Source organism: Bombina bombina, chromosome 5 (assembly GCF_027579735.1).
Source record: "Bombina bombina isolate aBomBom1 chromosome 5, aBomBom1.pri, whole genome shotgun sequence".
In the NCBI taxonomy this organism is placed as follows: Eukaryota; Metazoa; Chordata; class Amphibia; order Anura; family Bombinatoridae; genus Bombina; species Bombina bombina.
In genome coordinates this window covers 1,012,752,472-1,012,775,973 of record NC_069503.1, presented here as the reverse complement: position 1 = coordinate 1,012,775,973, position 23,502 = coordinate 1,012,752,472, and the positions used below count along the sequence as shown (strand labels likewise).

Sequence of the window (23,502 nt, the reverse complement as noted above, 5' to 3'; positions counted from 1 at the left end):
AAACCCTCCCTCTCTAGTGACTCTTGTGTGGAAAGATCCACATCTTGGGTAGTCATTATCCCATACGTCACTAGCTCATGGACTCTTGTTAATTACATGAAAGAAAACATAATTTATGTAAGAACTTACCTGATAAATTCATTTCTTTCATATTAACAAGAGTCCATGAGGCCCACCCTTTTTTGTGGTGGTTATGATTTTTTTGTATAAAGCACAATTATTCCAATTCCTTATTTTATATGCTTCGCACTTTTTTTCTTATCACCCCACTTCTTGGCTATTCGTTAAACTGATTTGTGGGTGTGGTGAGGGGTGTATTTATAGGCATTTTAAGGTTTGGGAAACTTTGCCCCTCCTGGTAGGAATGTATATCCCATACGTCACTAGCTCATGGACTCTTGTTAATATGAAAGAAATGAATTTATCAGGTAAGTTCTTACATAAATTATGTTTCCTTCCATCCAGGAAGGCCAATTCATGACCACGGTGGATTTAAAGGATGCGTATCTACATATTCCTATCCACAAGGAACATCATCGGTTCCTAAGGTTCGCATTTCTGGACAAGCATTACCAGTTTGTGGCACTCCCGTTCGGATTAGCCACTGCTCCAAGAATTTTCACATAGGTACTAGGGTCCCTTCTAGCGGTGCTAAGACCAAGGGGCATTGCAGTAGTACCTTACTTGGACGACATACTGATTCAAGCGTCGTCCCTTCCACAAGCAAAGGCTCACACGGACATTGTCCTGGCCTTTCTCAGATCTCACGGGTGGAAAGTGAACGTAGAAAAAAGTTCTCTATCTCCGTCAACAAGGGTTCCCTTCTTGGGAACAATAATAGACTCCTTAGAAATGAGGATTTTTCTGACAGAGGCCAGAAAATCAAAACTTCTAAACTCTTGTCAAATACTTCATTCTGTTCCTCTTCCTTCCATAGCGCAGTGCATGGAAGTAATAGGTTTGATGGTAGCGGCAATGGACATAGTTCCTTTTGCGCGAATTCATCTAAGACCATTACAACTGTGCATGCTCAGTCAGTGGAATGGGGACTATACAGACTTGTCTCCGACGATACAAGTAGATCAGAGGACCAGAGATTCACTCAGTTGGTGGCTGTCTCTGGACAACCTGTCACAGGGGATGAGCTTCCGCAGACCAGAGTGGGTCATTGTCACGACCGACGCCAGTCTGGTGGGCTGGGGCGCGGTCTGGGGACCCCTGAAAGCTCAGGGTCTTTGGTCTCGGGAAGAATCTCTTCTCCCGATAAATATTCTGGAACTGAGAGCGATATTCAATGCTCTCAAGGCTTGGCCTCAGCTAGCTGAGGCCAAGTTCATACGGTTTCAATCAGACAACATGACGACTGTTGCGTACATCAACCATCAGGGGGGAACAAGGAGTTCCCTGGCGATGGAAGAAGTGACCAAAATCATTCAATGGGCGGAGACTCACTCCTGCCACTTGTCTGCAATCCACATCCCAGGAGTGGAAAATTGGGAAGCGGATTTTCTGAGTCGTCAGACATTTCATCCGGGGGAGTGGGAACTCCATCCGGAAATCTTTGCCCAAATTACTCAATTGTGGGGCATTCCAGACATGGATCTGATGGCCTCTCGTCAGAACTTCAAGGTTCCTTGCTACGGGTCCAGATCCAGGGATCCCAAGGCGACTCTAGTAGATGCACTAGTAGCACCTTGGACCTTCAAACTAGCTTATGTATTCCCGCCGTTTCCTCTCATCCCCAGGCTGGTAGCCAGGATCAATCAGGAGAGGGCATCGGTGATCTTGATAGCTCCTGCGTGGCCACGCAGGACTTGGTATGCAGACCTGGTGAATATGTCATCGGCTCCACCATGGAAGCTACCTTTGAGACGAGACCTTCTTGTTCAAGGTCCGTTCGAACATCCGAATCTGGTCTCACTCCAACTGACTGCTTGGAGATTGAACGCTTGATCTTATCAAAGCGGGGGTTCTCAGATTCTGTCATTGATACTCTTGTTCAGGCCAGAAAGCCTGTAACTAGAAAAATCTACCACAAAATATGGAAAAAATATATCTGTTGGTGTGAATCTAAAGGATTCCCTTGGGACAAGGTAAAAATTCCTAAGATTCTATCCTTTCTTCAAGAAGGTTTGGAGAAAGGATTATCTGCAAGTTCTTTGAAGGGACAGATTTCTGCCTTGTCTGTGTTACTTCACAAAAAGCTGGCAGCTGTGCCAGATGTTCAAGCCTTTGTTCAGGCTCTGGTTAGAATCAAGCCTGTTTACAAACCTTTGACTCCTCCTTGGAGTCTCAATTTAGTTCTTTCAGTTCTTCAGGGGGTTCCGTTTGAACCCTTACATTCCGTTGATATTAAGTTATTATCTTGGAAAGTTTTGTTTTTGGTTGCAATTTCTTCTGCTAGAAGAGTTTCAGAGTTATCTGCTCTGCAGTGTTCTCCTCCTTATCTGGTGTTCCATGCAGATAAGGTGGTTTTGCGTACTAAACCTGGTTTTCTTCCGAAAGTTGTTTCTAACAAAAACATTAACCAGGAGATAGTCGTGCCTTCTTTGTGTCCGAATCCAGTTTCAAAGAAGGAACGTTTGTTGCACAATTTGGATGTAGTTCGTGCTCTAAAATTCTATTTAGATGCTACAAAGGATTTTAGACAAACATCTTCTTTGTTTGTTGTTTATTCTGGTAAAAGGAGAGGTCAAAAAGCAACTTCTACCTCTCTCTCTTTTTGGATTAAAAGCATCATCAGATTGGCTTACGAGACTGCCGGACGGCAGCCTCCTGAAAGAATCACAGCTCATTCCACTAGGGCTGTGGCTTCCACATGGGCCTTCAAGAACGAGGCTTCTGTTGATCAGATATGTAAGGCAGCGACTTGGTCTTCACTGCACACTTTTACTAAATTTTACAAATTTGATACTTTTGCTTCTTCTGAGGCTATTTTTGGGAGAAAGGTTTTGCAAGCCGTGGTGCCTTCCATCTAGGTGACCTGATTTGCTCCCTCCCTTCATCCGTGTCCTAAAGCTTTGGTATTGGTTCCCACAAGTAAGGATGACGCCGTGGACCGGACACACCTATGTTGGAGAAAACAGAATTTATGTTTACCTGATAAATTACTTTCTCCAACGGTGTGTCCGGTCCACGGCCCGCCCTGGTTTTTTAATCAGGTCTGATAATTTATTTTCTTTAACTACAGTCACCACGGTATCATATGATTTCTCCTATGCAAATATTCCTCCTTTACGTCGGTCGAATGACTGGGGAAGGCGGAGCCTAGGAGGGATCATGTGACCAGCTTTGCTGGGCTCTTTGCCATTTCCTGTTGGGGAAGAGAATATCCCACAAGTAAGGATGACGCCGTGGACCGGACACACCGTTGGAGAAAGTAATTTATCAGGTAAACATAAATTCTGTTTTTGCAGGCTGTGGGGCCCTCAGAATAGGGTCCGCCTCTTTTTACTCTCCCGTTTTCATTCAGTGTCCTCTAGATCTTGTGTATACGTTTCCCACAAGTAATGAATGAAGCTGTGGACTCTCCTCATATTGAAGGGACACTGATCCAAATTTTTTTCTTTCGTGATTCCGATAGAGCATGCAATTTTAAGCAACTTTCTAATTTACTCCTATTATCACTTTTTCTTCGTTCTCTTGCTATGTTTATTTGAAAAAGAAGGCATCTAAGCTGAGAAGCCAGCCAATTTTTGGATCGGCACCGTGGACAGCAGTTATTTATTGGTGGGTGAATTTATCCACCAATCAGCAAGAACAATCCAGTTTGTAAACCAAAAATGGGCCGGCATCTAAAATTACATTCTTGCTTTTCAAATAAAGATACCAATAGAATGAAGAAAATTGATATTAGGAGTAAATAAGAAAGTTGCTTAAAATTGCATGCTCTACCATAATCGTGAAAGAAAAAATTTGGGTTCAGTGTCCGTTTAAGAAGGAAAACATAAATTATGCTTACCAGGTAATTTCCTTTCCTTCTGTATAAGGAGAGTCCACGGCCCCCGCACGTTTTCTCCGTTGGGCGGACCTACATTTTTGTTATTCTTCTGGCACCTTGTATACCCTGATGTTTCTCCTACTGTTCCGTGTTCCCTCAGCAGAATGAGTGGGGGAGGTATTTAAGCTTTTGGCTGGGGTGTCTTTGCCTCCTCCTGGTGGCCAGGTTCTGTATTCCCACAAGTAATGAATGAAGCCGTGGACTTTCCTCATACAGAAGGAAAGGAAATTATCTGGTAAGCATAATTTGTTTTTGTGTATATGAACATTTCCAACACCTAAGGTTTGCGTTTTGGACAAACACTTCTAATGGTAGCCCTTCCTTTCGGCCTTGCCACAGCCCCTCGAATCATACAACTGTTCTAGGGGCTCTCATTTGGCAGTGGTCAGATTGCAGGGAATTGCGATGGCTCCGTGCCTGGACAATATCTTGGTTCTGGCGCCATCTTTTCATTTAGCAAGATCTCATACAGACTCTGTTGTCAATTCTACGTTCCCATGGGTGAAAGATGAATCTGGAAAAGAGTTCCTTTGTGCCAAACACCAGGATATGTTTTTTTGGGGACGAGCAAAGGCTTAATTTTAATGAAGATTTTTCTTATGGAGGTCAGAAAATCCAATCTTCTGGCTTCTTGTCGTTCTCTTCAGTCCTCTGTCCGTCCTTCAGTGGCTCTATGTATGGAAGTAATTTGTCTCATGGTGGCTTACATGGGAATTATTCCTTTTGCTTGTTTTCATCTGTTACCTCTACAGTTATGCATGCTCAGACAATGGAGCAGAGACCACTCTGACCTCTCTGAGGATAGCTCTCGACTCCCAAACGATAGAATCTCTGTCCTGGCGGATCTCCCAGGACCATCTGTCCCAGGGCACATTCTTTCTGAGACCATCTTGGGAGATTGTAACCACGGATGCCAGCCTATATGGCTGGGGAGCAATTTGGGGTTCCTAAGAGCTCAGGGTCTTTGGACTCAGGAGGAGTCTTCCCCCTCAATAAATATCCTAGATTGGAGAGTAATCTTCAATACTCTAAACAGCTTGGCCTCAACTGAGTTTAGTCTGGTTTAGCCGATTCCAATCGGGCACTATCACTTTGGTGGCGTATATCAACCACCAGGGAGGAACTCGGAGCTCTTTAGCTATGAAGGTGACTCGCATTCTTCAGTGGGCTGTCTCTAACAATTGTCATCTTTCTGCCATCTACATGCCAGGGGTGGACAACTTGGAAGCAGATTTTCTGAACAGGCAGAATTTTCATCCAGGGGAGTGGGCCCTTCATCCGAAAGTATTCTCAATGTTAACTCTCACGTGGAGAGTTCCGGAGTTGGATCTGATGGAGTCTCGTCTAAACACAAAGCTTCCAAAGTACGGGTCAAGATGAAGAGATCCACTAGCAGCTCTGATTGACGCTCTGGCGGTTCCTTGGATCTTTGGTCTCGTGTACCCGTTTCCTCAGTTTGCCCTTCCTCCTCGGGTGATAGCTTGTATCAAACAGGAGCGGGCATCAGTGATCCTTATCGCCCCAGCGTGGCCTCGTAGAATCTGGTTCGCGGATCTGGTGAAGATGTCCCTTCCCCCTTGGAAGTTGCCTCTGAGGAAGGACCTTCTACTTCAGGGTCCCTTCCTTCATCCAAACCTAGATTCTCTGAAGCTTCAGGCTTGTAAGCCGGTATCTCGCAAGATTTACCATAAGGTGTGGCATAAATTCCTTTATTGGTGCGAATCTAGGGGTTTCTCTTTGAGTCGAGTGAGGGTTCCCCGCATTCTGTCTTTTCTTCAGGAGGGCCTGAAGAAAGGCTTGTCAGTCAGTACTCTGAAGGATCAGATCTCTGCACTGTCAATTCTTCTGTATAAACGTCTGGCAGGCCTGCCAGATGTTCAATCCTTTGTTCAGGCCTTGGTCAGAATCAGGCCTGTGTTTAAACCTGTTGCTCCTCCATGGAGCCTAATCTTGTTCTTAAAGTTCTGCAGCAGGCTCTATTTGAGCCTATGCGCTCTGTTGAGATTGTTATCTTTGTTTCTCCTTGCTAGTTTCCAAGCTTTCGGTTCTGCAGTGTGTTTCCCCTTACCTTTTTTTCATGAGGATAAGGCGGTCCTCCCTACTAAGTTGGGATTTCTTCCTAAGGTAGTGTCGGACTGCAACATCAATCAGGAAATTGTTCGTTCTTTTTGCCCTAATCCTTCTCTGAAGGAACGTCTGTTGCATAACCTGGATGTTGTGCGTGCTCTGAAATTCTATATGCAGGCAACTAGAGATTTTCGGCAGTCTACTGCTCTGTTCGTTGTTTCTCTGGTAAGCGTAAAGACCAGAAGGCCACTTCTCTCTCTCTTTCTTTCTGGTTGAGAAATGTTATTCGGTTGGCTTATGAGACGGCTGTACAACAGCCGCCTGAGAGAATTACGGCTCATTCCACTAGGGCTCTCTCTTCTTCCTGGGCCTTCAAAAATTAAGCTTCTGTGGAACAAATCTGCAAGACGGCCACTTGGTCCTCGTTGTATACTATTTTCCCCCAAATTTTGCAAATTTGATACTTTTGCCTCAGCTGAGGCTTCTTTTGGGAGGAAAGTTCTTCAAGCGGTGGTGCCTCTTGTTTAGGTCCGCCCGTCTTGTTCTCCCTCCCTTCCATTCTGTGTCCACTAGCTTGGGTATTGGTTCCCACTAGTAATTAGAATGAATTTGTGGACTCTACATGCCAATTAGAAAGAAAACAAAATGTATGCTTACCTGATAAATTATTTTGTTTTCTTGGCATGGAGAGTCCACGACCAGCCCTTATGTTAATTTTAAGACGGCTTTTGTCAATTATAAACCTCAGGCACCTTTATACCTTTGTGTCTGCTTCTCTTTCCATATTCCTTCGGGTGAATGACTGGGGTTTATGGAAGTGGAAGTGATACTTAACAGCTTTGCTGGGGTGTTCTTTGCCTCCTCCTGGTGGCCAGGAGTTGAATTCCCACTATTAATTTAAATGGATTTGTGGACTCTCCACGCCAAGGAAAGAAAATAATTTATCAGGTAAGGTAAGCATATATTTTGTTTTTATAGTCCTTTGCATTTTTAAATGTATTTACAATATTTGAGGATCTTGTTTTCCTGTATTCCTTATGCAGTCTACCTTCCCTGTCTTGCCTTCATTGTACCTGCTCTATACTGCTGAGCAATTTGTCGAATGATTTCAAGTAAAGATGATAGCTTGTTTGGATTGAATCTGATTCTAAGTGCAACTGTACATTTTAATAAGTTCATTGAGCATAATAGTGCTATACACAGTATGGTATCCTTGATAGCCAGCATTAAAGTATATAGAGGATAATTGATTTTGATTTAAAAAGACTTTTTACTGTAAGATTTAATTAAAGGGACAGTAAAATCAAGTTTCCAGTGTCAAATAAAGCATGGGATTTTTTAACAACTTCCCAATTTTACTGAATGCTGCGGTTATGCTTTGTTAGCGTAGCACCAGGAGCAGCAATGCACTACTGTCAGCTGAACACATCTGGTGAGCCAATGATAAGGAGCATATATGCGTAGCTGCCAATCGTCAGGTAGCTCCCAGCTGCGCATTACTGCTCCTGATTCTACCTAGATGTGCTTTTCAACAAAGGATATCAAGAGAACAGACAATTTGAGGGAAATGAGCTGTCTGAATCGTGATAATTTAAATTTAATTTTATTGTCCACTTTAAATTGTTTATATATACATCATATGTACATAAATTATTTAGACGGGTGGCATTATGAAGTAGCTAGGTGAGGCGGTGTAATACTTTGCAATATTATAACATTTTCTTTTATTTGTATATGTTAACCTATCCAATGCACAAAGTAATTGCATAGTTTATTATAAATTGATTTAATGATAATTTTGTGCAACAACCTTAGGAAAAAAGTAATGTTTTCTAATTGTAGCTGCTTGCCTGAGTACAATGTTTAGAAAGGCAATAAAATCCTTGGTAGCATGGCAACAGAAATAAATACCATCTAATTACAAGGAGTTTAATATCCCTCTAATATGCTTCCTTCTGCGTGTTTTTAGTCACCAAATCAGGATGGTTGATTGCAATGTGGCCTTATATCTAAAATATATAGTTAAGAAACAGGTGCAATGTGATAATTTGTAAGCGCAAAATGTTTTAAAAAGTTTACTATGTAGCAAACTTGTATTTTAGGTAGTGACATGGAATTGGATCTTCTGGCTGCAGCTGAGACTGAAAGTGATAGCGAGAGTAATCACAGCAACCAGGATAATGCAAGTGGTCGGAGAAGCGTAGTCACTGCAGCTACTGCTGGGTCAGAAGCAGGTAAATTTCAGTCTTTCTAGTGATGTTGACAATTTGTCAACTAATAATAAAAAAAAAAGGTCCTAAGTAGAATTTATTTTGTCAAACTACAGGTGCAAGCAGCGTTCCAGCCTTTTTCTCGGAGGATGATTCACAGTCCAATGATTCTAGTGACTCTGACAGTAGCAGTAGTCAGAGTGATGACATGGAGCAGGAGACTTTCATGATTGATGAGCCATTGGAGAGGTCAACAAACAGTGCCCATGCTAATGGCGCAGCCCAAGCTCCACGCTCAATGCAGTGGGCTGTGCGTAACACTCAAAGCCAAAGAGCCAACACTACCACTCCATCTAGCACTTCTACACCTGCAGGCAAGTCTAAATGGTTGAATATGCCTCCATATGTTGTTCATTTTCACCTTTGAAAAATACCATTTTCATTTGCAGCATTTTGAGAAAACTCATTTTAATTTGTAAATAAATTGCATCTGCATACAAAAATTACAATTTGTATTTATTATTTTAAGTTGAAGTTCTGTTTCCTCCCCAGCAAGCTCAGCTGGCCTGATCTATATTGACCCGTCCAATTTGCGTCGGAGTGGCACCATCAGCACGAGTGCCGCTGCTGCAGCAGCCGCCCTTGAAGCAAGCAACTCTAGCAGCTACCTGACATCTGCAAGCAGTCTTGCAAGAGCATACAGTATTGTTATACGACAGATATCTGATTTAATGGGATTGATCCCGAAGTATAATCATTTGGTGTATTCTCAGATCCCAGCTGCTGTGAAGCTAACATATCAAGATGCTGTTAACCTGCAGGTATGGCAGCCTTTTTAATGAATCTGTAAATAATCTTTGGTTAGGTTGCCTCTACAAATCTGTCACATTTTCAATGCCCATCAGTGCAGATTACCTTTCATATTAGATAAACTGAGTACTATCAAACTGTGCAGTAATAGTAGTTTCTTAACTTTTAGAATTTTGTGGAAGAGAAGCTTATACCAACCTGGAACTGGATGGTAAGCATTATGGACTCTACTGAAGCCCAGTTACGTTACGGATCTGCATTATCATCAGCTGGAGATCCAGGTCACCCAAATCATCCACTTCATGCATCCCAGAACTCTACGCGTAGAGAGAGGATGACCGCTCGTGAGGAGGCCAGTCTGCGGACTTTAGAGGGTCGAAGGTACACAGTTTTGAAACTTAAGTGATGCTTTTTTACAGTATTTCTTTAAATCAATTTTTTTTTTTGCACGTACTGTTTTATACATGTTACAAATGCTGTGGAAGTGTTTAAATACAATTTTCTCAAATTTAGTTTAACATTTTTTAACTTTGTGGGAACGGGAGAATAGACATTTTTAATATAGTTAACATTTCTCATCATTGCAACCCTATTGAGGGGCCTGAATGTCCCATTATTATCGAGGTATCTTCAACCAATGTTGTTTCTTTCTAGAAGAGCCACTTTGCTCAGTGCTCGCCAGGGAATGTCTGCACGTGGAGATTTTTTAAATTATGCCCTCTCTCTAATGCGCTCTCACAATGACGAACACTCAGATGTGCTCCCAGTGCTGGATGTTTGCTCCCTGAAACACGTGGCATATGTTTTCCAGGCGCTTATCTACTGGATTAAAGCAATGAATCAACAGACCACATTGGATACACCTCAGCTAGAAAGGAAGAGGTAATAAAGATTAATTTGAATAAAATATTGTGGATGAAGATATTAATTACTTTACATTTGAGGCACATTAGTTTAAGGGACATTAAACACTAAATAAATATAATGTATTCAGAGCAAATATTAGCCATAAAAAAAAAAAATCTTTTCTATGGCATGGAGAGTCCACAACTTCATTCAAATTACTAGTGGGATATTCAACTCCTGGCCAGCAGGAGGAGACAAAGAGCACCCCAGCAGAGCTGTTAATGGGACACTGAACCCAAAATCGTGATTCAGATAGAGCATGCAATTTTAAGCAACTTTCTAATTTACTCCTATCAGCAAATTTTCGTCATTCTCTTGGTATGTTTATTTGAAAAGCAATAATGTAAGCTTAGATCCCGGCCCATTTTTGGTGAACGTCCTGTGTTGTCCTTCCTTGCTGATTGGACAGCACCAATGAAAAAGTGCTGTCCATGTTCTGAACCAAACATTTGCTGGCTCCTTCGTTTAGATGTCTTTTTCAAATAAAGATAGCAAGAGAATGAAGAAAAATTGATAATAGAAATAAATTAGAAAGTTGATTAAAATTGCATGCAGTATCTGAATAATGAAATAATTTTGGGTTTAGTATCCCTTTAAGTGTCACTTCCCTTACCCATAATCCTAGTAATTCTCTTTGCCTCTGTCAATGGAGGATGTGCGAAGGTGGTGAGTGAATATATTTAATCCTTTTATGGGTACTTTTCCCTGCAAGGATAGGGGCTATGCTGTGTCCATTTCAATCTCTTTAGTTAGAGTAATGGTGGCTATTAGCAGTTAGAAAGCTACAGTGGTCTTTACTTTTATTTCTAACATTATTGCTACCCCTTTATAGAAAGCCAGGGTTGATTACTCTGTTCTTTCTTTTTCTTTAGGTCCCTGATAGAGTGTGGAGTGTCTCACACCTTGGAAGCTGTTCCTGCCCGACAGCTGGATCCACAGGTAAGTACCTTTTGATATATATATATATATATATATATATATATATATATATATATATATATATATATATATATATATATATATAAAGGAAGGTCTGATGTAAAGCGGAGTGCTTAAGTGTTTACTTCAGGTCGGACAGAAACGAGCGCTTTTACAGTGACGCAGTTTTGTTTTTTAGTCCGATCACGTGACCCGCCTCTCTTCCATCTTAAGTTATGCAGAGCGGAGTGAGACATCTTGCGATCTTGTCGCATATCTCTGTGCCGTCTACTGATGATCGCTTAGCTTTACAAGTCTAAAAACTAGCAAGATCTGAAACTAGCAGAAAGTCCTTGCTGTTTTTCTAGTGGTAACTCCGGTCCCGGTACATTAAGAATCCTCAGCTTAACCTGAGGTATAGCAGTGTGAAGAAGTTATCTTAAATAAAACCTTTTTTTTTCCTGTTTGGCTGCTAAAAGGTGTTTGACTGTTTTTGTTTTTTATATATATATATATATATATATATATATATATATATATATATATATATATATATATATATATATATATATATATATATATATATATATATATATACTGTACTGGTATTGGATATTTTATATATTTTAAATGGACTCAGGCCAAAGTTCATCCATTGCTTTTGACAAATGCTTGCTTTGTCTGGAGGCTCAGGTTGTACCCCCTGTGCAATTTTGCTCTAATTGCTTATCTAAGACTTTGAAATTTAAAGATAAATTACTCCCTTCTGAGCCATATGTCTCTCAGGATAATGCTGTTCATGATATGCCTCAGCTTTCTCCTCAGACGTCTCAAGCCCTGATAGTTTCACATGCAGTGCCCTGTGGTTCCTCTCAACTTCCTGGGGTGTTTATTTGCAGTGTCTGCAGCTTTTATCTGCTTTCCCTACTTCGGGCAAGTGTAAGAGGAAATCTAGATATATTTCTGCTAGTAAAGTTTCTGCCTCTAAATCTGCACTTGTCAACCTTTCCCAAGTGTCTGAGGAGGAGGATACATCAGTAGCTTCTGAGGGTGAGATCTCAGATTCTGACATGATGGGGGGAAATTCTACTGATTCTGCAGACGTTTATTTCAGATTTAAGCTTGAACACCTCCGGTTACTTCTGAAGGAGGTTTTAGCTACTTTGGACGACTCCGAACCTTCTGTCATCGTCAACCCTAAAAAGTCAACTAAACTTAATAGAGTTTATGATTCTCCATCATCTGTGGAAGTTTTTCCTGTTCCAGATAAGATGTCAGAAATTATAGCTCAGGAATGGGATAAGCCGGGGATTCTTTTTTCCCCTTCCCCTGTTTCTAAAAAGAGGTTCCCTGTTGCTGACTCCATTCGTGATACATGGCGAACTTGTCTAAGGTAGAAGGAGCTATCTTTACTCTAGCTAAGAGAACTACTATTTCTATAGAGGATAGCTGCTCCTTTAAGGATCCCATGGACAAGAAGCTAGAGGCTTACTTAAAGATGTACATCCATTAAGGATTACAGTGGCAACCTGCGGCAAGTATTGCTACGGTTGCAAGAGCAGCATCCTATTATACGGGTGGAAAGGGATCTTTCCTTCCTCAAGATGAGAATAGACCGAAGGTTTGCCAGAATTCTAACTTTTGTTCCTTTCGTAACTATAAAGGACAGAAGGAATTCAAGACCTCGTTGGAGGTCCAATCAGCCTTGGAATAAGGGAAAGCAAAACAAGAAGCCTTCCACTGATTCTAAATCAGCATGAAGGGTCTGCCCCCCGATCCCATTTTGGATCAAGTGGGGGGCAGGCTTTCTTTTTTTCAACATGCTTGGATACGCAATGTCCCAGATCTTTGGGCTGTGGACATAGTATCCCAGGGTTACAGAATAGGATTCAAGTCTTGCCTTCCAAGGGGCAGATTTCTCCTTTCAAGACTATCCACAAACCAGGTAAAGAGGGAGGACCTATTCTACCTGGGAGTAATTGTTCCAGTTCCTGTAGAGGAACAGGGTCAATGATTCTATTCAAATATGTTTGTAGTTCCCAAAAAGGAGGGAGCTTTTCGTCCCATTCTAGACCTAAAGTGCCTCAAGAAACTATTTGTTTAATTCTTCCATTGGTTCAGGAAGGTCAGTTTATGAAGACCATAGAGCTGAAGGACGCTTATCTTCATGTTCCCATTCACAGGGATCATCACCAGTTTCTGAGGTTTGCCTTCCTGGAAAAACACTTCCAGTTTGTTGCCATTCTTTTTCGTCTTGCTACGGCTCTCAGAATATCCACAAAGGTTCTTGGAGCTCTCCTGGCTGTGGTCAGATCTCAGGAATAGCGGTGGCACCTTATCTGGACGACATCTTAGTCCAGGCGTCTTTTTTGCAACTAGCAAAATCTCATACAAAGATGCTGTTTTTTCTTTGTTCCCACGGATATAAAGTGAATTTGGAAAAGAGTTCCCTTGACCCAGCTACAAGGGTGTGTTTCTTAGGGACAATCATAGATTTCCTGTCCATGAAGATTTTCCTGACGTATTTTAGAAAATCCAAACTTCTGGCTTTGTGCCTTTCTCTCCAGTCTGTTTATTCGTCTATTAGGGGCTCAATGCATGGAGGTGATTGGGCTGATGGTGACTTCAATGGACATTGTTTCTTTTGTTCGGTTCCATCTGACATCTCTAACTATGCATGTTCAGTCAATGGAACGGAGACCATTCAGATTTATCGCAGAGGATAGACTGGATCTCCTAACGAGAGAGACTCTCTTGTGGTGGATTTCACAGGACCATCTGTCTCGGGATACTTGCTTCCTAAGACCTTCCTGGGTAATTGTGACCACGGACGCCAGCCTATTATGCTGGGAAGCAGTTTGGGGCACTATAAAAGCTCAGGGCCTGTGGACTCAGGAGGAGTCTTCTCTTCCCTTAACATCTTAGAGTTGAGAGCAACATTCAATGCCTTGACAGCTTGGCCTCAATTATCTTTAGTCCGGGAATTCTGGTTTATCAGATTCCAGTTGGACAACATCACTTCAGTGGCTTACATAAACCATCGGGTGGACTCTGAGTTCCTTAGCAATGAAGGATGTGACTTGCATTCTGCAGTGGGCAGAAGCTCACAATTGTCTATCTGCCATCCACATTCCAGGAGTGGATAACTGGGAGGTGGATTTTCTGAGCAGACACACCTTTCATCCCGGAGAGTCGGCTCTCCATCCGGAGGTGTTCTCAATGATAACCCTCAGGTGGGGGGTTCCGGAATTCGATCTGATGGCGTCTCGTCAAAACGCAAAACTTTCAAGGTACGGTTCAATGTAGAGATCCTCAGGCCGCTCTGATGGACGCTCTAGCGGGTCCTTGGATCTTCTCTCTGGCATACCTATTTCCTCTGTTTGCTCTCCTTCAATGAGTCATTGCTCGTATCAAACAGGAGAGAGCATCTGTAATATCTCCTGCATGGCCTTGCTGGATCTGGTTCGCTGATCTGGTGAAGATGTCATCTATTCCACCTTAAAGGGACAGTATACACTCATTTTCATATAATTGCATGTAATAGACACTACTATAAAGAATACGATGCACAGATACTGATCTAAAAATCTAGTATAAAACTGTTTAAAAACTTACTTAGAAGCTCTGTTTAGCTCTGTTGAAAAGGTAGCTGTAAAGCCCACTGCAAGTGGGAAATAAGACACTCCCCCTCCCCCTTCTTATGCATATGAAAAGCCCCTTTACACAAACAGGAGAAAGCTGGAGTAGGTATACGTCTGTATTCTCCTAAAACTTTGGGGCTTGGTTAGGAGTCTGAAAATCAGAGCAATGTTATTTAAAAATAAGCAAAACTATACATTTTGTTTTTTTAAAAACTATGGGCTATATAAATAGATCTACAAAACATTTACGCAAAGAAAAAATGAGTGTATAATGTCCCTTTAAAGGTTACCTCTGAGGAAGGACCTTCTACTTCAGGGTCCCTTCCTCCATCTAAATCTAGATTCTCTGAAGCTTACTGCTTGGAGATTGGAGATTGAACGCCTAGTTTTGACTAGAAGTGGTTTTCCTTCCTAAGATAGGGATAGTCCACGCCTTCATTCCTTACTGTTGGGAAATACAACACCTGACCACCAGGAGGAGGCAAAGACACCCCAGCCAAAGGCTTAAATATCCCTCCCACTTCCTCATTACCCCAGTCATTCTTTGCCTTTCGTCACGTTAGGAGGTGGCAGAGAAGTGTCAGAAGATTCGGAGAGTCCTGAAAAGGGTATCTGCCCTTCAAGATAGGACTGGAGTTTTAAGTAGTCATGTCAACCTCTCAGTGAGAGTATTGATGAAAGTTATAGTCTGGAGATGCAGGGAAAGTTTTTCTGTGAAACCATCCAGACTACTGCTAACAGCTACTAAGCAATCAGTGTTGACGAGTTTCACTCAAGTCCATGTCAGGAGCACTGCTATAAGACTCACACTTGAGAGGCTCAGTTCTTTTCCACTGTATGGATCCTGGTGGTAAGATCGTTTAAATTTTTACGCATAAAAACGCTATAACAGGGTCACAGTGTGGCTCCTTTATACCTTGATAGGATCCAGGGTTAATATCCTCTGAAGGGGGTTTATTGAACAGTTGGGGTTAATTAACCAGTGTATTATTTACATGCTTTTTTTGTGTGATTTTTTTCCTGGGCTGTGTGTTTTTGGCAGGAACAAACTGGTTTCACTTTTAAGTTTCACTTTTTTGAAAGTGTTGCACAGCTCCTATTACTTTGCTGTACTTGTAATTACGGGAAATACTGTCTGTTCATTTTCTCCATTCCGGCTGAGACTTGAACCGGAGGAGAGCGTTTCCTCTGTTAACTGTCTGGGTCTAGGAGGTGGTGAGTGCCCCAGCCATTGGGAGTATAAAGGTGCAGTTTTTTATAATAAAAACGTTTTTATTTGTGTCGTCCTGTGGGTATAACCTGAGCTATGGAGGACTCTGACATGTTAGAAGGTACTCCTTCTGTACTAAATCATACCTGTTTATATTGTGAGGCTGTGGTTTTCTCGCCCACTCAGTTATGTTCCACATGCCTTAACACTGTTATAAAGTCTAAGAAGGGAGACAAGCTGCTAAGGCTCTTAATCCCTCTGAGCCGTCTACCTCTCAGGACTCGGCGTCCCGTGAGATTACTACCCTTGCTACATTATCCACTCCACATGCAGTTCCCCGTAGCACATCTAATCCTCCATCCGGAGGGGGCCTTCTTCCTGCGGACTTTGCCGCGCAGTTACAAATGGCGGTGTCTGCGGCCCTCAGTGTATTACCTCACTAACAAACGCAAGAGGTTAAACATAGCTCTCCTGACCCGGAGTCATCTAAATATTTATCGGATTTAGCTATTATGTCCCAGTTATCAGATGATGAGTTAACCTCTGTAGCTTCAGAGGGTGAACTTTCTGGGTTGGAGTCCTTAGTGTCTAAGCCTCCTGCTGCGGAAGAACCGTCCTTTAGATTTAAAATTGAGCACTTGCGTTTTTTATTAAAGGAAGTTCTGTCTACTTTAGAGGTTCCAGAGGCCGCGCTGCCTGAAGAACCTAGGATACCTAAATTAGACAGATTCCAAGCGGATCTAATAGATGCACTAACAGTGCCCTGGAGGTTCAAACTCCTATATCTTTTTCCTCCATTACCGCTTCTTTCTTGAGTGGTGGCCCGCATCAAGCAGGAGCGGGTATCAGTAACCCTGATTGCTCCATCGTGGCTGCGAAGGACGTGGTTCGCGAATCTAGTGGGAATGTCCTCAACTCTTCCGTGGAAGTTACCTTGTCGCAGAGACCTGCTGATACAAGGTCCATTTGTTCATCAAAATCTAGATTCTCTGAGACTGACTGTGTGGAAATTGAACACTTAGTCTTAGCCAGGAGAGGTTTCTCTGAGTGTCATTGATACTCTTATTCAAGCTTGTAAACCAGTTACTCGGCGTATCTACCACAAGGTGTGGAGGACCTACTTATTCTGGTGTGAAGAGCGGGGTTTTTCCTGGCACAGAGTTAAAGGGCCACTGTAAGTAAATATTTTCTATGCCTGTTACTAACTAACTACCCCAAATACGCTTTTTATCAATAGCATTTCATTAACATATCTCTACCGTATATCAGAAATCTTGTCTGCAAATTTAATTGTTTTCCAAACCCACTCTATGGGTATCCTTTGCTCTGTACCAATCCGTTTACAATACCTAGGTTTCAAAATGGCGCTTTAAACACAAAGTTATTGGTTTAAGTATTTTGAACATGCAGTGCTGAAAATAGTGGGCAGGATAACGTGAAATCATCGGCGAATAAAAGATATAACTTTTAGAACGTTATGAAACTTCGTTTTGGAGAAAATATAGGTCAGTAGGTTTTAATTAATGCTTATTAACTTTAATATGTTAGTTGTTTAGCTTAAAAATTATAACAGAAAGTAATCCTTTAAGGTTGCCAGGATCTTATCTTTTCTCCAGGATAGGCTGGAGAAGGGCCTTTCTGCTAGTTCCCTGAGGGGACAGATTTTGGCCCTGTCGGTTTTATTGCACAAGAGACTGGCTGAGCTTCCAGGCATGCAGTCCTTTAAGTATCAGATCTGTGTTTAGATCTGGAGCTCCTCCTTGGAGCCTAAATCTTGTTCTTCGGTTTTTGCAACAGGTTCCGTTCAAGCCTCTGCATTCTGTTGACATTAAATTGTTATCTTGGAATGTTTTCTTTTTATTTGCTATTGCCTCTGCGCGCAGAGTTTTTGAGATCTCTGCTTTGCAATGTGAGCCACCTTATCTAATTTTAATGCAGTTTTACGTACTAAATTTGGTTTTCTTCCTAAGGTTGTGTCAGATCGCAACATCAATCAGGAAATTGTGGTTCCTTCCTTGCGTCCTAATCCTCCTCCATCGAAGGAACACTTACTTCACAATTTGGATCTGGTTCGCGCCTTGAAGTTCTATCTTCAGGCTACTAAGGAGTTTATACAATCTTCCTCTTTGTTGTCTATTTTGGGCAGCGTAAGGGGCTGAAGGCTACTTCGACTTCCCTATCTTTTTAGTTAAGGAGTGTCACCCGCTTAGCTTACGAGACATTGGGACATCGTCCTCCTCAGAGCATAACGGCTAGAGCAGTGGCTTCCTCTTGGGCCTTTAAGAACGAGGCCTCTATGGATAATATTTGTAAGGCAACTACCTGGTCCTCCTTACATATTTTTTCAAAGTTTTACAAGTTTTATGTTTTTGCTGTGGCTGAAGCAGCTTTTGAGAGAAAAGTTTTGCAGGCTGTGGTTCCCTCAGTATAGGGTCCGCATATTCCTTTTTGTTCCCTCCCGTTATTCATTGTCCTCTGGAACTTGGGTATAGTTTTCCCAACCGTAAGGAATGAAGCCATGGACTCTCCTTATCTTAGGAAGGAAAACATAGTTTATGCTTACCAGATAAATTCCTTTTCTTCCGGATAGGGAGAGTCCACGGCCCCGTGCGTTTTTTCTTGTCTATGGGCGGTCCCCTATTTATTTTATTCTTCTGGCACCATTTATACCCTAATGTTTCTCCTTCTTTTCCTTGTTCCCTCGGCAGAATGACTGGGGTATTCAGGAAGTGGGAGGGATATTTAAGCCTTTGGCTGGGGTGTCTTTGCCTCCTCCTGGTGGCCAGGTGTTGTATTTACCAACAGTAAGGAATGAAGCCATGGACTTTCCCTATCCAGAAGGAAAGGAATTTATCTGGCAAGCATAAATTGTTTTTCTGAGGCGGTCATTGATACCATGCTTCAGGCTCGTAAACCTGTTACTCATAAGATTTACCATAAGGTAAGATCAGAATCAGGCCTGTATTTAAACCTAAGTAATCGAGAAGTTAATGCAGGCTGTCTCTTGATAAGGGCGCTAGAGGTTTATATATATATATATATTTAAATCCAATAGTAAGCACTCACTGGATTTAAGCACAGCACACTTTTATTAAGCAGTAATTGCTTAATAAAAGTGTGCTGTGCTTAAATCCATATATATATATATATATATATATATATATATATATATATATTTTATTTTATTTTTTTAAATTAGACTATAAGCATAATATATAATGGCATAAAATATCAGTATATATGAAATATAACTTAAGGCAAAACAATCAATCAATTCTTGTTATGTGATACAATACTGATACCAGAGTATAGACTAACAAGGGCCTCTATGCATAAACGTCCATTTAGAACTGTTGATTCGACTTAATGTCAGTGGGTGAGGCTGTTGGTCGATGAGTAGGGCCGCACTCTCCTCACATATAGATGTCACAATATTAGAACAACAAGAGAGGCACCTGTGTGTACCAATAATAAAATGAAGTAATCAAAATCAATGGTTCCTAATCAGGGTACTCACATTTGTGAAGAGCACTCAGACAGTGCTATTAGACACGGGCTGGATATTTTACAGCAACCCAGCTCACTGGTCAGCAAGAATACAGCAACAAGATGGCATCAAATCTAAAGAAGACAGACAGGGCACCTATGTGTACCAGTAGTGAAACCAGGTAGGGTCAGTGTATATATCCCTAGTCAGGGTACTCACATTTGCTATTAGAAGCAGACTGGATATTTAGCTCACTGGACAAATAGACAACAGGAACACTGGACCATGGGAGCTCTGGGACACTTGAATCACAATATATAAGTGCTATGAGATGCAAAAAATGGTGCTGCGGTAGGTGAAGCCTATCACTCCCCAAGGGGAGTAAAGGATGATTGGTAGGCAAATAAGGCAAGGTCCAAAGGAAAATTGTTTAAAAAAGGATTTATTAAAATATAAATATAAAAACAAAGGAACCAAAAGGTAGGGAGTGCTAGCAACCCTCTTTACAAAATGCAACGTGTTTCTCAGCGCCTCAAAAAGCTGTTTCATCAGGCATGTATTTAAACCTGTTGCTCCTCCTTGGAGTCTTAACCTTGTTCTTAAAGTTTTGCAGCAGGCTCCGTTTAAGTCATTTCTGTTGATATTAAATTGTTATCTTGGAAGGTTTTGTTTCTTCTTGCTATTTCTTCTGTTTGCAGAGTTTCTGAGCTTTCGGCTCTGCAGTGTGATTCCCCGTACCTTATTTTTCATTCAGATAAGACGGTCCTTCGTACTAAGCTGGGTTTTCTGCCTAAGGTTGTGTCGGATCAAAACATTAATCAGGAAATTGTTGTTTGTTCTTTTTGTCCTAATCCTTCTTCCAATAAGGAAAGTCTTTTACATAACCTGGATGTTGTGCGTGCTCTACAATTTTACCTTAAAGCAACTAAAGATTTTCGGAAATCTTCTGCCCTATTTGTTGTTTTCTCTGGCAAGCGTAAAGGTCAGGCCACTTCTACTACCCTTTCCCTCTGTTTAAGAAGTTGTTACGGTTACCCTTAGTCTCGCTGAGAGATGGACCGCTTAGTACCCTGGATCCCTATTGCTGAAGAGGGGAGAAGCTGCTTTCCATAGTATTCTATATGAGTCTCGCAAATATAGAATAATCCCCCTTAGCTGTAGTACAGCTAGGATACCCTTCTGCCCACAAAAACGAGTCAACGCTGCGATTGAGGGTCAACCAAGAACTCAGGATGGGATGCCCAGCCTGCTTTTTATTGAGGTTACATGCATACAGGGCACTCCCAGGGGGGGAAGCATAAAATCCCCCATCACACATTTAGATAGACAATGTCCTTTGACAGGCCACAATAGGATTACAGTACTTCAGATAACAAGTTACACATAAGAAAACAATGCAGTTCATCTTATCAATTAGCAGTCTGACTCCTGAGGTGATTAGACAATGGGATTGTTTATCACTAAACGTAGAGCTGAGGCCAGCAAACTTGTATTTAGAGAATAGTTTCTAAAAGCTGAAAGAAAGTTAACTCTTTATGAAATGATACTTGTTACGGTTTTCTTGGAGCCCTTCTTAGGCGCTGGCTTGGCTGGTTCAGGCATTGCTGCTGGGAAATAAGCTCTTCACAACAAAATAACTAATGCTTCTGTAACAGAAGTGTTATCCATTTAGCTTATTAGACAGCTGGACAACAGCCTCCTGAGAGAATTGCGGCTCATTCCACTAGGGCTGTCTGCTCTTCCTGGTCTTTCAAAAATAAAGCTTCTGTGGAGCAAATTTGTAAGGCGGTAACATCATCCTCTGCATACTTTTTCCAAATTCTACAAATTTGATACTTTTTTGCCTCAGCTGAGTCTTTTGGGAGAAAGGTTCTTCAAGTGGTGTGGTGCCTTCTGTTTTGGTCATCCTGCCTTTTTCTCCATCCCTTTTCATTCTGTCCTCTAGCTTGGGTATTGGTTCCCACTAGTAATTGGAATGAAGTCGTGGACTCTCCATGCCATAGGAAAGAAAGCAAAATTTATGCTTACCTGATAAATTTATTTATTTCCGGGCATGGAGAGTCCACGACCTCGCTCTTTTGTATGTTTGTTTAATTTGGCAGGTTTTTTTTTGTTTTTTTTTTAGTAAAACTCAGGCACCTCTATACCCTTGTGTTTCTTCTTTTTCCATTTTCCTTCGGCTGAATGACTGGGGATTATGGGTAAGGGAATTGACGCTTAACAGCTCTGCTGGGTTGCTCTTTGCCGCCTCCTGCTGGCCGGGAGTTGAATATTCCACTAGTAATTTGAATGAAGTTGTGGACTCTCCATGCCCGGAAAAAAATAAATTTATCAGATAAGCATACATTTTGTTATACGTGCATTTTTATTTTAAAATGACATTCGTTTTTTAAATATTGAAAAAAAATAAGGGTAACATTCCAATGTCCATAAAGCAATGGGCCATCCTATTGTAACTTAGGTTTCTTTTTCTACTTAGGCAAATTAGGGACAGTTATAAATGGCTTACTAGAGTGTGCAATCAATTACTGTGTGGATTACAGCTGTGTCTGCACATCCTCTCTCAGCAGGAATTTAGAAAACCCACAATATTCAGAATTAAATTACAGGAAAAGGGAACAAAATAAATAATGAAAATATATTGCAAAGTTGTTTTACATACAATTAAAGATTTTATATTAATATCTCAGTGTATAAAAATGTCCCTTAAAAGATGTATATTGATGTCTTCTATTTCTTATTGTGGTGTTTAAATATTTAATGGAACATGTTGTTTATATTCCTTTGCACTTTAACATATTCCTATTTCAGTGTTTTGTGAACACTTTAAAAAAAAAAAAAAAAAAAAAAGACTCTAAATTTCATCATGAAACAAGCATACAAATTAATATAATTGTCTGTATTATAGTAGTCTGATTAGTAATAAAGAATATAGTTCTGCATTTAAAAATAATTAACACTACTAGAGAGAGCAGTTAACTTGTTTTGAGTATTTTCTTGGAATATTGTTTACGTTCTTTCTGTACTTCTTCCTTGTGAAACTATATATATTTGTGTTTGTTTGTCAATATGTGTTTAATTTTACTGAATCTGGTTATTTTTTCCAAGGACCAGAGAACTATTGGAACTTGGTCTTGACAATGAAGATTCAGAACATGAAAATGACGACGACACAAATCAGAGTAAATTGTTAATTTTCTCATGTGAATTATGCAGAATATTTTACTATGTACATTTAATTGGGTAACAATTATTGATAGATTTTTTAATTTATTTTTTAGTGGGGCGGGTTGAACTTAGGTGTATAAAGGAACAAAGTTCCAGGTGAACATGGGATGAAAGAGTGGTTTAATCATACCTAAAGCTATTATGAGAATTGGCTTATGCTTCAAAACAAAATGAGCAGACTCAACCAACTTGTCTGTTTTATAAGTCTTCCATCTCTTAGTCTCTCCTTCCTGATTTCATCCTTTCCCTTTCTTCTTTCTCCTCCCTTCCTTCTCCTCCTTTCTCTATTATTTTTTTATCTGGTTTATTGGCATGCCAGACTATAAAGGTGTTGTGAAATCATATGTGTAAGGAAAGTGTATTATGGGATATGGTGACTTTGTATTATGAAATAGTCTGAGTAAAAATATCCGTTTAATGGAGCGTAAATGTAATTATCAGGCTCCACTTTAAATGATAAAGATGAAGATACAATGCCTTCTGAGACAGGCCAGAATCATCCGTTCTTCCGTCGCTCTGATTCAATGACATTTTTGGGTTGTATTCCTCCAAATCCATTTGAGGTTCCCCTAGCAGAAGCCATTCCATTAGCAGATCAGCCACATCTTTTGCAGGTATTGTTTGGATTATATTATACAATTTTTAAACGTATATACTACTTTTGTCATAGTGATAGAAGTGACAGATAAATGTGCTTATATTTATTTTGATATTTTTATACCCATACACACACACACACCTACTTAATCACCAGTGATAATTTAATCTGTGACACCAAATATCAGTCAATGATGAAAGCGAAGTAAAAAATGATAGTTACAGCATTAACCGCCAATGAAAACATTTTTCCTTTAGATCTGTTGGCTTTACTAGCCTTCCAGGTGTTAACAGTTTCTAGTATCACAGGGGATCCTAACCAAGGGCATGTGCATAAGAGCACAGGTTAAGTGCTTTTCTTAAAATGATTATAGTGAAATTGTCAATTATGTATAGCTTATCTGTACATGGTTATCTTAAACACCTTG

The 23,502-nt window shown here is 40.9% G+C and overlaps 1 protein-coding gene across 1 annotated transcript in view; it reads left to right on the top strand.

Annotated features, from left to right (window-relative positions):
* Positions 1-23,502, top strand: part of UBR5 (ubiquitin protein ligase E3 component n-recognin 5) — an 877,374-nt gene that overhangs the window by 711,330 nt on the left and 142,542 nt on the right. Inside the window, exons 32-38 of the mRNA XM_053715922.1 lie at positions 8,170-8,301; positions 8,394-8,651; positions 8,830-9,098; positions 9,257-9,468; positions 9,742-9,969; positions 22,358-22,431; positions 22,919-23,091. Coding sequence (XP_053571897.1) covers positions 8,170-8,301; positions 8,394-8,651; positions 8,830-9,098; positions 9,257-9,468; positions 9,742-9,969; positions 22,358-22,431; positions 22,919-23,091 — 1,346 coding nt within the window. The remainder of the gene's footprint in view (positions 1-8,169; positions 8,302-8,393; positions 8,652-8,829; positions 9,099-9,256; positions 9,469-9,741; positions 9,970-22,357; positions 22,432-22,918; positions 23,092-23,502) is intronic.